Source organism: Neoarius graeffei, chromosome 2 (assembly GCF_027579695.1).
Source record: "Neoarius graeffei isolate fNeoGra1 chromosome 2, fNeoGra1.pri, whole genome shotgun sequence".
Taxonomy (NCBI): domain Eukaryota; kingdom Metazoa; phylum Chordata; class Actinopteri; order Siluriformes; family Ariidae; genus Neoarius; species Neoarius graeffei.
The window spans coordinates 112594723-112608830 of NC_083570.1; the positions used below are offsets into that span (position 1 = coordinate 112594723).

The window sequence follows — 14108 nt, forward strand, 5'->3', positions numbered from 1 at the left end:
TTACGGTTAAGTGCCGTCCACAGCGGCACAGTGGCTTCGCGATGGCGCTCATCAGGACACTTCAAATCCATCATTTCTTGACTTACAGCCAGTGTGTAAGGGAAGCTGGCTCCTCACGTTAGTGTAGCTTGTAAAAAAACTTAGTGTTTCAGTGTAAAAGGAGAAGGAACAGCAAGCCAGGCGGGTATTTGGAGAACCGGAGGTGTATTTCCACCGCTCAGATTCAATATGTCATCCATCAGCTCAGCACGCATTAGAAAAACCCTGCTAGGTTCCCAGTGACTCAGCAACTTTTAGCTCTTTGCCTCCACATAAAGGCTCATTAAACTAAAAGCTTTACTGGCCCATCTAGATTTCCTGCCTTTTCTGTACCAATAACGCCCACTCCCTCGTTTCCTCCCTCCGTCTTCATATTTCTTCTTCTACTTCCTCGGTTAGGGAACAGAGGAGACGTCTGACTAATCGAACGCACCCACTCCTCATCTCTGAACCCATACCAAGATTAATGACTCGGCTCATTTTAAAAAATTGTGAGTGTGTGTGTGTTACTGTGTAGTCAATACACTTTGACAGAGGTGCGATAAGGTTAAGCTTGTTTTTTTTTTTTCTTTTCTGCTTGATCACACTTGTAAACAAAGCCAAGTCTTTTCTGGATGCAAGAAAATAAACAATGAGTGAAATGGACTGATGCACCCACAGCAGAGTCTTGTTACAATGATAAGAAAGAAGAAGAAGAAGAAGAAGATAGCTAACAAATGACTCGGATCACGGGCTAAAATGGATCAAACATCGAACAAAATAAACCATGAGAACGTAACTATAAATGGATAAAAAGATAGCATGTCATTCTTTCATAAATGGAAAAAAAAAAGTATCATTGGAAAGTTGTTGTTGTATCAGAGGAATAAAACACTTCAGTCCATGCTGTTATAAGAAAATAATCTACTTTAGGACTCCATTTCTTTACACCACACTCTTGTTGATTATGAGCTCATCCGGCCGGCAGGCGATGAGTTGAAGCCCTTGTGTTGTCCATCATCCGTCCGTCGTCCATGTTTCATGAAAATCGCTTCTTCTCTCTCAATTCATCACTGATTTTTGTTCTTTTTGGCAGGAAGGTAGGTCTGCCTGGGATGCATAGAGCTTCTACCCAGATTTGCTTCATTACAATTATTAATGAAGTTATGGACTAATTAACCTTAATGAGCAGTTCAACAAAAATAGCTTCTTCTCGGTCAATTCCTCGCCATTTTGGATTCTTTCTGGTAAATATTTGCGCTAGACCATACCTGTCAACTTTGAGGTTTGAAAAAAAAGGGATATTTCCCAGATTTTTAACTCAAAATAAGGGAAAATTTCGGAAAGTCATACCCTTCACCAAAAGTGGGTGTGTAGTTGAATGGGGGGCAATTTTCTATCTGGTATTTGTGATTTCCTGTACTCTGGTGCATGTTGGTGATAGCCAAGACCCAAACTCAATATGCTTATGGTTTATAGAGTGCATTTGTGAATAAACTATACATTTATTTTTATTTGCTTTCAGTGGTACCAGTTATTTCCCAAATTAAGGGCTAAAATACGCATCTTATGTTAAAATAAGAAAGGTCATTATATAACCAGTCAATAAATTCAATTCCATTGCAGTTTATTATGGTTTTACCATAGTCATGGCCTCGGAACACTAGATAGATAGATAGATAGATAGATAGATAGATAGATAGATAGATAGATAGATAGATAGATAGATAGATAGAGTAATATAAAATATTAAACCAAGAGTGATTTAAAATGGGTAAGTTTCAGATAGAAAATAAAATAGACAATGAGTGGATAAAACAGTTAATACACCAATTAGTTTACACTAGGCTATTTATGAGGTCTTAGCCAGGACATACTTAATGTAAACATGTGTAGCTTACCTTTGATTATTTGGGAGGCTTTCGTTTTCCCCATGGAAAATTTCTTTGCGATGGAAGAGTCTGGGAACATTCCAGCCACGCACTTGTTGAAATCATCAAAGAAAGAGAGGCTAATGTTTTTCTTAGCTATTAGCATCGCCATCTTCACCTCAGACCTAATCAGTGTTGCCAGATACTGCTGACGTTTTCCAGCCCAAAATATGTTCAAAACCCGCCAAAATGCACTTGAAACCGCCCAACTTGGGCGGGAAGCCGCCCAATCTGGCAACACTGGACCTAATCACTTGTTCAGCCTCGCCTCCGGACGTAGTTCTGTAATGACTGATGCCTGAGAGGGCGGGGACGTGAATTCATGGCCCGACTTCCTGCTGTAAACTCCTGTCAGAGGCGCGTCATGAATTCTGGACCTACCGACTTTTTTATATTGTGAAAATACGGGACTTTTATATAATGTCAAAATACGGGATATTTTCGGGAAAATAAAAAAACGGGAAGACAGCGGGAAATAAGTCAAAATAAGGGATTTCCCGGGAAAAATGGGAGGGTTGACAGGTATGCGCTGGACTGGTTGAGAGTAGGACTGTGCAAGGTGGCTAACTTTAGATTGTTCCTTCTGGACTTGATGGGGCTGGCTAGAATGAGCTACACTGAATTTTTACTATAGCAGCAGGATAAAAGCAGAGGGTTTCTCATCTCATTATCTCTAGCCGCTTTATCCTGTTCTACAGGGTCGCAGGCAAGCTGGAGCCTATCCCAGCTGACTACGGGTGAAAGGCGGGGTACACCCTGGACAAGTCGCCAGGTCATCACAGGGCTGACACATAGACACAGACAACCATTCACACTCACATTCACACCTACGCTCAATTTAGAGTCACCAGTTAACCTAACCTGCATGTCTTTGGACTGTGGGGGAAACCCGGAGCACCCGGAGGAAACCCACACGGACACGGGGAGAACATGCAAACTCCACACAGAAAGGCCCTCACCGGCCACGGGGCTTGAACCCGGACCTTCTTGCTGTGAGGCGACAGCGCTAACCGCTACACCACCGTGCCGCCCCAGCAGAGGGTTTGAACTCCTTAATTCTAAGTGTTGACCTGTGAGCTGGCCTAGTGGTTAGTGTGTCCGCCTCTCGATCGGGAGATTGCGAGTTCTACTTGTGGTCGGGTCATCATAAAAATGGTAGCTGCAAGGCACGCTGCAATACAGATCTGAGTAGGGATTCAAACTCATGTGGTTACCAGAGGACCTGCCCCCCAATGTAACCCTAGCTGTGTAATAGGCAAGAGTCCGAGGGCTATAGAAACAGAGATTGGTGCCGCCTGAAGGGCCTGATTAGTACTGGGACAGGAGACTGCCTGGGAAAACCAGGTCCTGGCACAGGAAAGACTTTGACTTTTGATTCTAAGTGTTATTGGGTCAGAAGGTATAACAACCAATCATGTTCCAATATGTAAATTTGGAGCCCATTTCGTCACTCTAATGGGGTGAAACATGTTGGATAGGAGACAGTTCTCATTTGCATATCCACAACATTTATTAATAAATATTAAAAAAAAACATGCATGGGCTTTAAAACATGATATGGACGACTTTAATTCATCTAATCTTATTTTTATTCTTTGTTTTTTTGTCAAGTTTGCATTCCAATCAAATCCATTTGTCTGTCGGAAAACACAAAGAAAGCACTCTTTTAATTCGGAATTCTTACAAAGTTCTACTTGGAAAAGTCAATAAAATGTCCTTCTCGCACCACAACATTTCGTTTCTCTCCTTCTACATGAAATTATAGCCATATTATCTTTAGATCAGTTAACACAGAGCGTTCTTGGGTAGCTTGTGGCTAACAAAAGACAAGCCTTCACGGAGTTTTCCCCACAAATGCGAATGCGCTGAAGCCGTAAATAATGGACTTGCACATTTTATCTGGATTTAAGCGTCTTTCCAAACTGTGTGGTCATCACTTTTCTGGGCTGTTAGTAATTTTATCGTCTCAACTAATTGTCTACTTTTAATGCTGTATTATGCTAATGGTCTTCACATTTTCTCTCCTCTCGGGTTATGGTGTCATTAGTCTGAAACTGATGACTGAGACTGGAAAAGCATTCTGGGGAATTCTCACATTTAATACGCAATACACACTTTATATCACTTTCCTGAAGTGATTGTTGAAGCTTGAAACACTAATAAGTCTCATAAGTAAAACAATAAACGAGGTATGAAATAATGTGAAAACCGCGAGTCAGCCTAGTGGTTAGCGTGTCTGCCTCTTGACCAGGAGATCATGAGTTCTACTTGCGGTCGGGTCATACAAAAGACCATCGTAAAAATTATACCTATTACCTTCTGGCAATACATATGCGGGTAGGGAAGTCAAACTCTTGCGGTTACCAGAGGACCTACCCCCACTGTAACCCTAGCTGTATTGAGGTATTTCACCCACGTGACCAAGTCACGTGACGCAGCCATTTTGGACGGCACGCTTAAGTCCTTCAGTGCAAGGCGGTATGAGATGGTGGAGACCTTTGCACATTTTAACAAGAAAGTAAGCTGTGATTCGTGTTAAATTGGATCTGTCTTTTATCACAAACACTGTACCCAGCCTTGGTACCCTTAGCAAAAAGTAGTATACTTAAAGTTCATTTTATTAAGTATGCTTCAGTATAGGTATAGCAAGTATACTACAGACTATGTATTTTTAGTGTACTAGAAAGTATACAAATTTAATACTTTTTCGGACTAAATTGGAACATTTCAAGTTTATAAAAGTATACTTTAAAGTTCATTTTAAGTTTGCAAAAGTACACTTTAAAGTATACAAGTACACTCATCTATATACTATCAATGTACTTGGTATATCCCTCTCATATGCTTAAAGTATACCACAAGTACACTTATCGATATACTGCCATTGTACTAGTTATATACTTTGAGTCCCTATTTTTAGTTTATTATTGTATAATTTAAGTATACTGTTATAAACGTTGGCTATTTCACTAGTTATACTTTAAGTTTGCTTGGCATATTACTTTTTTAAAGACTTTTTTGGGCTTTTTTCACCTTTTATTGGATAGGATAGTGTAGAGACAGGAAATGAGCAGGAGAGAGATCGGGAAATGACCTCGGGTCAGAATCAAACCCAGGTTCCCGGATTTATGGTATGGTGCCTTATCCACCTGAGCCACGATGTCCCCACTTGGCATATTACTTGTAGCTTACTATTTATATACTGGAAATATACTCCTTAAAGGAACAGTCCACCATACTTCCATAATGAAATATGCTCTTATCTGAATTGAGACGAGCTGCTCCGTACCTGTCCGAGCTTTGCACGACCTCCCAGTTAGTCAGACGCAGTCAGACGCGCTGTCACTCCTGTTAGCAATGTAGCTAGGCTCAGCATGGCCAATGGTATTTTTTGGGGCTGTAGTTAGATGCGACCAAACTCTTCCGCGTTTTTCCTGTTTACATAGGTTTATATGACCAGTGACATGAAACAAGTTCAGTTACACAAATTGAAACGTAGCGATTTTCTATGCTATGGAAAGTGCGCACTATAATGACAGGCGTACTAACACCTTCTGCGCGCTTCGGCAGCGCATTGATACGGAGCTCAGATATCAATGCGCTTCCGAAGCGTGCAGAAGGTGTTAGTACGCCTGTCATTATAGTGTGCACTTTCCATAGCATAGAAAATCGCTACGTTTCAATTTGTGTAACTGAACTTGTTTCATGTCACTGGTCATATAAACCTATGTAAACAGGAAAAACGCGGAAGAGTTTGGTCGCATCTAACTACAGCCCCAAAAAATACCATTGGCCATACTGAGCCTAGCTACATTGCTAACAGGAGTGACAGCGCGTCTGACTGCGTCTGACTGACTGGGAGGTCGCGCAAAGCTCGGACAGGCACGGAGCAGCTCGTCTCAATTCAGATAAGAGCATATTTCATTATGGAAGTACGGTGGACTGTTCCTTTAAAGTATTCTTAAAGTTTACTCATACTGTATGTACACAAGAGTGTGATGCATTTACAAAATCACAAGACAGAATGTTGAAAACAAGTTTGATATATTTTCAAACATTTCAAAAACAAAGACCTATGAAATTAAGTCCTTCCTTACTGGAGAAATTGATCAATAAAGTCAAGTCAAAAGTTTTTCTGTCTTTGTGTATGATTTTAAGGTACATAAAGATAATGCAATTGAGCACACATACTATACACTGTAAAGTTTTAAACTCCAGCATTATATTATATTAATATATAAATTAAATGTTAAGCATGAGTCAATGACTTGACCTTATTATTCACTTGGAGCAAGATATACTAAATATTAGTACTTTGTGGCAGAAAAACGTAAAAAGTATACTAAAGTATACGTTTTAGTATTAAAGTATAAGTCTTAGTATTAATGTACTTAGTCTTAGACTTTTGTTTATACTTTTCAGTATAAGCCAAGTATACTTCACTATACTATTCTTCAGTATATAAAATATATTTTATAAAAAGTCAACTTCAAGTATACTTCCTCAGTTTTAGTAAAAAAATAAGTATACTCATAGTACACTTGAATAAACTTCTTTTTGCTAAGGGTATGGAGCCCTGTTTATTTATTTCTGTGTCCCGTTTCTTTCTAGCCTTTGTTATTGCGTTTTATGTCTGATGTCTGCTACATGCAACCCTAGACAAATTAACACTGCCTTGTTTCACTGCTCAGATGGGTTAACAAACACTGACCCATTTACTTTTTGCTATATATTTTATCAAAATTGCGTTAACTGATAAACTAACCTGAAATGAAATGATCACCGCAAAGTCTGGAGTACTCTGGCTCCCAATCCTGTCTCTTCACAGCTGCAATCCATTTGGCCCTCTTGTCTGGGTCAGTAGGAAACCGGTAGTGATGTGTCGGTCGCGAACGATCCGGTTCAAAGAGCCGGCTCTTTGAAGTGAACGACGGGAGCCGGCTCTTCGGTGGGAGCCGAGTTGGGGAGCCGAATTAGTTTTTTGTCCTTAGGTGCCTCAGAGAGAGACTTTCACAAAAAAAGTTGCTGTCCGATTGCGTCTTTGTGTCGTCTATTACCATTCAAAGGAAAAAAAGTAGCATGGTGTACGCCTACTTTTTTTGGTTGGGGGGGTTGATGTCATTCACAGCTGCGAAAATACGAAAATTGGTGTAATGCTTAAATCAAATCAAATCAAATCAAGTTTATTTGTACAGCGCTTTTAACAATAAACATTGTCGCAAAGCAGCTTTACAGAATTTGAACGACTTAAAACATGAGCTAATTTTATCCCTAATCTATCCCCAATGAGCAAGCCTGTGGCAACAGTGGCAAGGAAAAACTCCCTCAGACGACATGAGGAAGAAACCTCGAGAGGAACCAGACTCAAAAGGGAACCCATCCTCATTTGGGCAACAACAGACAGCCTGACTATAATATTAACAGTTTTAACAGGTATAACCCTCAACTGTCCTCATGGGGCCGTGGAGCGCAGGGGAGAGGAGTCTGTGAGGCACCTGAGGAGGGGAAAATCAGCTGTGTATTTTATATTGGTAATATAACACAGTTTTGCATTATGTTTGTGAGAAAATAATTTATTAATTGGTAAGCAAGTTTTATTTCTATAGCTAGAACATTGTTGCACTGCTATACTTTACAAAGCTTTACAATGGCTACAAAAACTAAAAAAATAAAATGGAAAACATCCTATTGATAAAATATAAATAATAATGTAATTAATTAACTAGTTAATTGCAGCAATTAAATCAAAAATAAAATCTCAGGAGCCGTTTGGGAGCCGAAAGAGCCGGCTCCTTATAGTAAGAAGAGCCAAAAGAGCCGGCTCCCGAAAAAGAGCCGAAATTCCCATCACTAGAAACGGGTAAAAGGAGCGTCCTGCACGCTGTCCCTGTCTGTTGTGGCAGCCCACAGCACAACAAGCAAACACCATGGTTATTTATAGAGTGCTTACTGACAAATTAATCTATTCTAGGTGTCTGTAACACGTTTTTTTTTTCAAGCTGGTTCTCCCTCTCTGTCTGCAGCGTTAGTATGTAGCTTGACGTTCAAAATGGCGGACACCGGGGCGTCACGTGACCCTGTGACGTCAGGTGAAATATCTCAATAGGCGAGAGGCTGAGGGCCATAGAAGCGGAGATCGGTGCCGCACCTTAAAGAGTTGGTGACTGCCTGGAAAGGCCAGATTCTGGCATGAGAAGGACTTTGACTTTTAAATAACGTGGACAGAGCGAAATACCACACGTGAAGCTTCACCTTGCTCCGAGTGAATCCTGAATAAATTCCCATCTTTCCTTTGGCTTTATTTGAAGTAGAAAACTGCTCCAGACACTGTGATGTATAGAAAACTAGAACCACTGAAGCTCCAGTACTCAGACAATCCTGGTTCTACATAAAACTGTACAGCAGACATGCCAAGAACACTTGAGAACAATTGAATCCAGGCAGGATGAAACCTAAATAAAGCTTGTTACTGCTTCCTGAGATTTTTGGACTAACGTGTCTTGTTGTGTTTCTTCCAGGTTATGGCCATGCAGCTCCAGGTACCGATGCAGGAAAGGCGTTCTGCATGTTCTACGCGGTTCTGGGAATCCCCCTGACGCTAGTGATGTTCCAGAGCCTGGGTGAGCGCATGAACACGTTCGTCAAGTACCTGCTGAAGCGCATCAAGAAGTGCTGTGGGATGCGTATCACAGATGTGTCCATGGAGAACATGGTGACGGTTGGGTTCTTCTCATGCATGGGAACGCTGTGCATCGGCGCCGCTGCCTTCTCGCACTACGAGGACTGGAGCTTCTTCCAGTCGTACTACTACTGCTTCATCACACTCACCACCATCGGATTTGGTGATTTCGTGGCGCTGCAAAAGAACCGGGCTCTACAGAGAAAGCCTCTGTATGTAGCCTTCAGCTTTATGTACATCCTGGTGGGGCTGACCGTCATCGGAGCCTTCCTCAACCTGGTGGTGCTGCGCTTCCTCACCATGAACAGCGAGGACGAGCGGCGAGACGCCGAAGAACGCGCCTCGTTGGCTGGAAACAGGAGCAGCGTCATCGTCCACGTCCAGGAAGACGCGATGCCTGGGCGGATGCACCGAAGGAAACGGGATCGGGATCAGTACAGATCAGAAGTCGCCGATCTGCAGTCAGTCTGCTCCTGCATGCATTATCACTCGCACGATTTCGGCAGCTCGGCCATGCTGGCGGGAGAAGGAGCAGGAAGAGGGGGGTTGGGGTTGGGAGGAAGGCCGTTCGCTCACCAGAACTCCTTCACATGTCAGCCGAGATACTTCCACTCGCCGGTGACGTACCACATCGAGGAAATTTCACCGAGCGCACTGAAGAACAGTTTCCTGCCCTCCCCTATCAGCTCCGTTTCCCCCGGCTTGCACAGCTTCACGGACAATTCGCGCCTGATGAGGCGACGCAAGTCCGTTTGAACAGGAAACCTCCCCAGGGCAACGGGCCACGCCCACACACACGTCCTGATTTTCAATAGCCAGGGTATTTATTCAGAAAACACACACAATAAAGCTGCTCCTTAACCAAAATCTCATTTTTTTTCCCTCCAATCTTCTCAGTTTTTATTCAGTTCTCGTGATGAGATGTATGCCCCAGATTATTATTATTATTATTATTATTATTATTATTATTATTATTATTATTATATACAGAGAGCATCAATAGGGGATGAAATCTGATAAAAACTAAAATAAAGGATGAAAAGCATGAAGCATGGGATTTTTTTCCTCAGAAACTTGTTTATCTGTACACTCTACATTCGCGGGCTGCTGTTTGCCCTTTTGGCTTATTTTGAGCAACTCCAAGAAACCAGGCTTGAATTTTACGGCCTGATCTTCTTATCACACCAGATGATGCACACTCGAGCTTCAGCTACAATACAGAGGGAGAGATTATTTTTTACAGGGAGAGAAAAAAATTATGTTTTATCTCTAGAGATGACTTCACATTGAGGGGAATCTCAAGTGCCACACACACCACTGAATGAGAAAAAAAAAAAAAAACAACTATGGGGACTTACTTTTAAAGGACAATTTTGTTTTTCTATTATATTTAGAAAGATATGAAGATGAAGATAAGACACTGATTTATTTAAAGAAATGCCATGCCAAAATATTATCGCCAGTCCTAGCATGTGCATTAGTTGTCATTTGATGTGTGTTACACCATTCTCTTTTTGTTCCTTTTTTTTTTTTTTCTTATTTAAATGACATTTCCTAGAGGGAGGTTTTGTAAAATTGTATGTGTATGTAGTTTCCCGGCTGTGTAATATACAGACGTGATTTGGAAAAGGATGAGAGAGGTTTGAGAGAAGTCTTCAGGTTTTGCCTGATCAATAAAAAGTTAATAATTTGCATGTGCTTTGTTAAAACTGGTATGCATAAACTGTCAAAAGGGGAAAAATAATAACAATAGCAGCCTTGCCAATGGTTTGAACAGCAAATAATCCTTTAAGTTTATTTTCTAAAAACGAAAAAAATAATAAAATTGTTATTTTTCTTCCTCTCAAAGATGTCCAGTCATGAAACTGTTCCTTATGTCATTACGGATCACTCCAATGGCCTGCATGGAAAGGATATCTGGATGCACACGAGCATTGAGTTCTGAATAACATGATAATAATGTATTTAGAAAGAAACACATGAACGTATATACAAGGGTGGACAAATCGGTCGCCCCGGAGTCCTGGACAAACTTGTTAACTTCGTCTCTTGGCGATTTTTTTTTAAATCATTATTTGTAGTTACTTTACAGACAAACAGATTTAAAAACCTGAAAAACCTTACCGACTTACACAAAATAAACATTTTAATTAGATGTGTATATTTAAACCTAATGCACTTCATGGTGATTCCCAATCCCACCACCTGCCGCACTACACACATCAGCTGACACACAATCTCATAAACTCTAATAATCTGAATCATTTTATTTATACACCGCAACCCTGCTATAACGAACTCTTTTACGATGAACTTTCACGTATCTATACTACGTAAGGAAGGCTGTCTGTTCACCTACAGTATGCAAATTGACACACCTGGATGCACATACTTTGCACATGGATTGGTGACACCCCCAGAGGGGCCCAAGACAACATTTTTGATTTTCCAAAACATGGGATTAGTGCTAATCCAACACTATTCATTTCCCATAGGCTACATGCTCATGCTAACGCACTGCATACAGCCTCAACGGGGAATCCCCTCCCCAACTCGCCTGAGAGTTTTGCTTGTACGGACGCCATGGCCTAATGGTTAGAGAAGTAGCTTTGGGACCAAAAGGTTGCTGGTTTGATTCCCTGCACCAGCAGAAAGGGCTAAAGTGCCCTTGATCAAGGCACCTAACCCTCAACTGCTCCCCAGGCTGCTCTGGGTGTGTTGTATGTCGCTCTTGATAAGAGTGTCTGCTAAATGCCATTAATGTCATGTAATGTACAGGAGTTTGCAATCAGCACTACTTGCCATAGACTTCTGCCAGGGCCGAGTCTACGTCGCTGTGGGGAGCGGGGAGTCATTTTGACAGAACACAGTGAAAACATATGTGTCCACTCAACTCTCCACTGGGCCATTCAGAGGAAATCAGGTTCACAGGCAATAATTACTAGTAACAAACTAAGTTCGTGTCCCCTGCTTTTAGTGACAATGAGTTGGAGTCTTCAAAAAAAAAAAAAACATCACTGTGTCACATCCATGCACATTGGTGCTTGGAGCACCATTAGGACTAATTACCATGCACCTGTTCTGGATTAGAGAGCAATCACAGCATGCACATATAATGACTCTTTAAACACACAGACTTGGCACAGTACACACACTACACTACCGTTCAAAAGTTTGGGGTCACTTTGAAATGTCCTTATTTTTGAAAGAAAAGCACTGTTCTTTTCAATGAAGATCACTTTAAACTAATCAGAAATCCACTCTATACATTGCTAATGTGGTAAATGACTATTCTAGCTGCAAATGTGTGGTTTTTGGTGCAATATCTCCATAGGTGTATAGAGGCCCATTTCCAGCAACTCTCACTCCAGTGTTCTAATGGTACAATGTGTTTGCTCATTGCCTCAGAAGGCTAATGGATGATTAGAAAACCCTTGTACAATCATGTTAGCACAGCTGAAAACAGTTTAGCTCTTTAGAGAAGCTATAAAACTGACCTTCCTTTGAGCAGATTGAGTTTCTGGAGCATCACATTTGTGGGGTCGATTAAATGCTCAAAATGGCCAGAAAAATGTCTTGACTAGATTTTCTATTCATTTTACAACTTATGGTGGTAAATAAAAGTGTGACTTTTCATGGAAAACACAAAATTGTCTGGGTGACCCCAAACTTTTGAACGGTAGTGTATATCTGGTGTCTCACATTACCAAGCCTTATTATCTGTGTATTGCCTTTCTGGTTTTGATGTTGTTTTGTGTATTTGGACTCTGCCTTTTGTTTTTGCCCCCACCATTCTGTTGTGCCTCACGTTACCATTGCTCGTTTCGCAAGTCTGCCTTTGTTTTGCATTTTTGTCCTGTTTGCCTGCCTGTTTGTAAATAAATACTCATCCTGCAATTACATCTGTCATTCGCCTGCTTACAAGACACACTGAGCTGTGCCCCCAGAAACAAACAATAAGTCACCAAGTCCATAGTCAAGTTAACAATGCGTGTTAACACCATAAAACAAAGGCTTAATGAGTCTCGCTTAGGCATTGATCACTAACAGTTATCGAGAACAGAGATCAAAGGATCGATAAAAGGATGAAATGACTACTGATACTGCTAAACCTAACACCTTGTTAAAGCGCACTGGCGGTGTTTTTATAGCCCCTGCCACACCCTGCCCAGCCCCACAGCGTAAAATAAATGACATCATCAGTGATTGGTGACACAAGAATGAACCGAATGGTGAATATTTAGAAAACAGAGCGAGTCAGTGGGTGGACATTGACAACTATACATGGATAACCTCGATCATTTTCATAACAGAAGAAGATTCTTGATCCTTTAACTCAGTCAGTGAACTGCAAAGGAGAAATTTGAGAGAAGGAATTTTAATGTGCCTAAAATTTCATATATAACACAAGTGTTTGGTGAGACAAGTGGGTCCATTTTAGTATTACGAACTTTTCAGTATAATGAACTATTTGGATGTCCACCAAGGAGTCCGTTACAGCAGGGTTGCAGTGTACTACATTTTCATTCAAAGCAAATTTCAAAGTGCTAGAAATTAAAAACATGGTATAAGGTTCAGGTTCAAGGTTCAGCATGCCTTAGCCCTTAAAGGGGTGTAGGTGCTTCCCTAAGAAACTAAAAGATAAAATAGGTGAAGGGTGCCACTATACAATTGACTTGAAGGAGTTATTGGATGGTCATCGTTTGCGCTCCAGAGCCGATGCCCTTTAAAAGGATCTTGGATTTAATTCCATTAGGGTGTCTAGCCACCCTCCTCACCATACTCCAAGGAGTTGGTAGGGGAGAGGGTTTGGTCACCGACTACCTGATCCTGCAGCAAGATTACAGGATACCAGCGGCAGGGCTCCTGATCTGACCTGAGGTAAGACGTCAGACAAATTATAAAACCCAAGCAAAACATTTGGAAGGCACAAAATACAAAAATCATACTCGGACACTGAAACAGGCATAATATAATAAAGATAAACCACAAGGTAAGGCCTGATACATAAACAAGTGTGCAAATTTTATCATGAGTCTTTTGCTTTCATTGGGGAGCCATGGCCTAATGGTTAGAGAAGCAGCTTTGGGACCAGAAGTTCATCGGTTTGATTCCCTGGACCAGCAGGAATGGCTGAAGCGCCCTTGATCAAGGCACCTAACCCCCACCTGCTCCCCAGGCTGCTCTGGGTATGTTGTACATCGCTCTGGATAAGAACATCTGCTAAATGCCATTAATGTAATGTCACATGCCTTACACATGTTCTGTCATAAACATCTAATCCACAAGAGGGCAGCAGAAAGGAGATTTGAAATAGCTACCTAGGAAGAATGTTTCATTCTGTCCATGCTCAATGCGATCACACAGCTGCTTCTCATGTGTCAATGTCAAGACTTCTGCTGATGTCTCTCTGTGTGTCACTACAGGAACACCATCCCAACCAGAATGCAGTGGAGATCAAATGTCGTACAAATATCTTC

At 41.3% G+C, this 14108-nt stretch overlaps 1 protein-coding gene across 1 annotated transcript in view; it reads left to right on the forward strand.

The window, feature by feature from the left end:
• Nucleotides 1-9415, forward strand: part of kcnk9 (potassium channel, subfamily K, member 9) — a gene marked incomplete at its 5' end in the record, with an annotated part of 221842 nt that extends 212427 nt beyond the window's left edge. The window contains one exon of the mRNA XM_060904490.1: nucleotides 8468-9415. Within this exon, the coding sequence (XP_060760473.1) occupies nucleotides 8468-9384 (917 nt within the window). The remainder of the gene's footprint in view (nucleotides 1-8467) is intronic.
• Between the last annotated feature and the right edge of the window lie 4693 nt (nucleotides 9416-14108).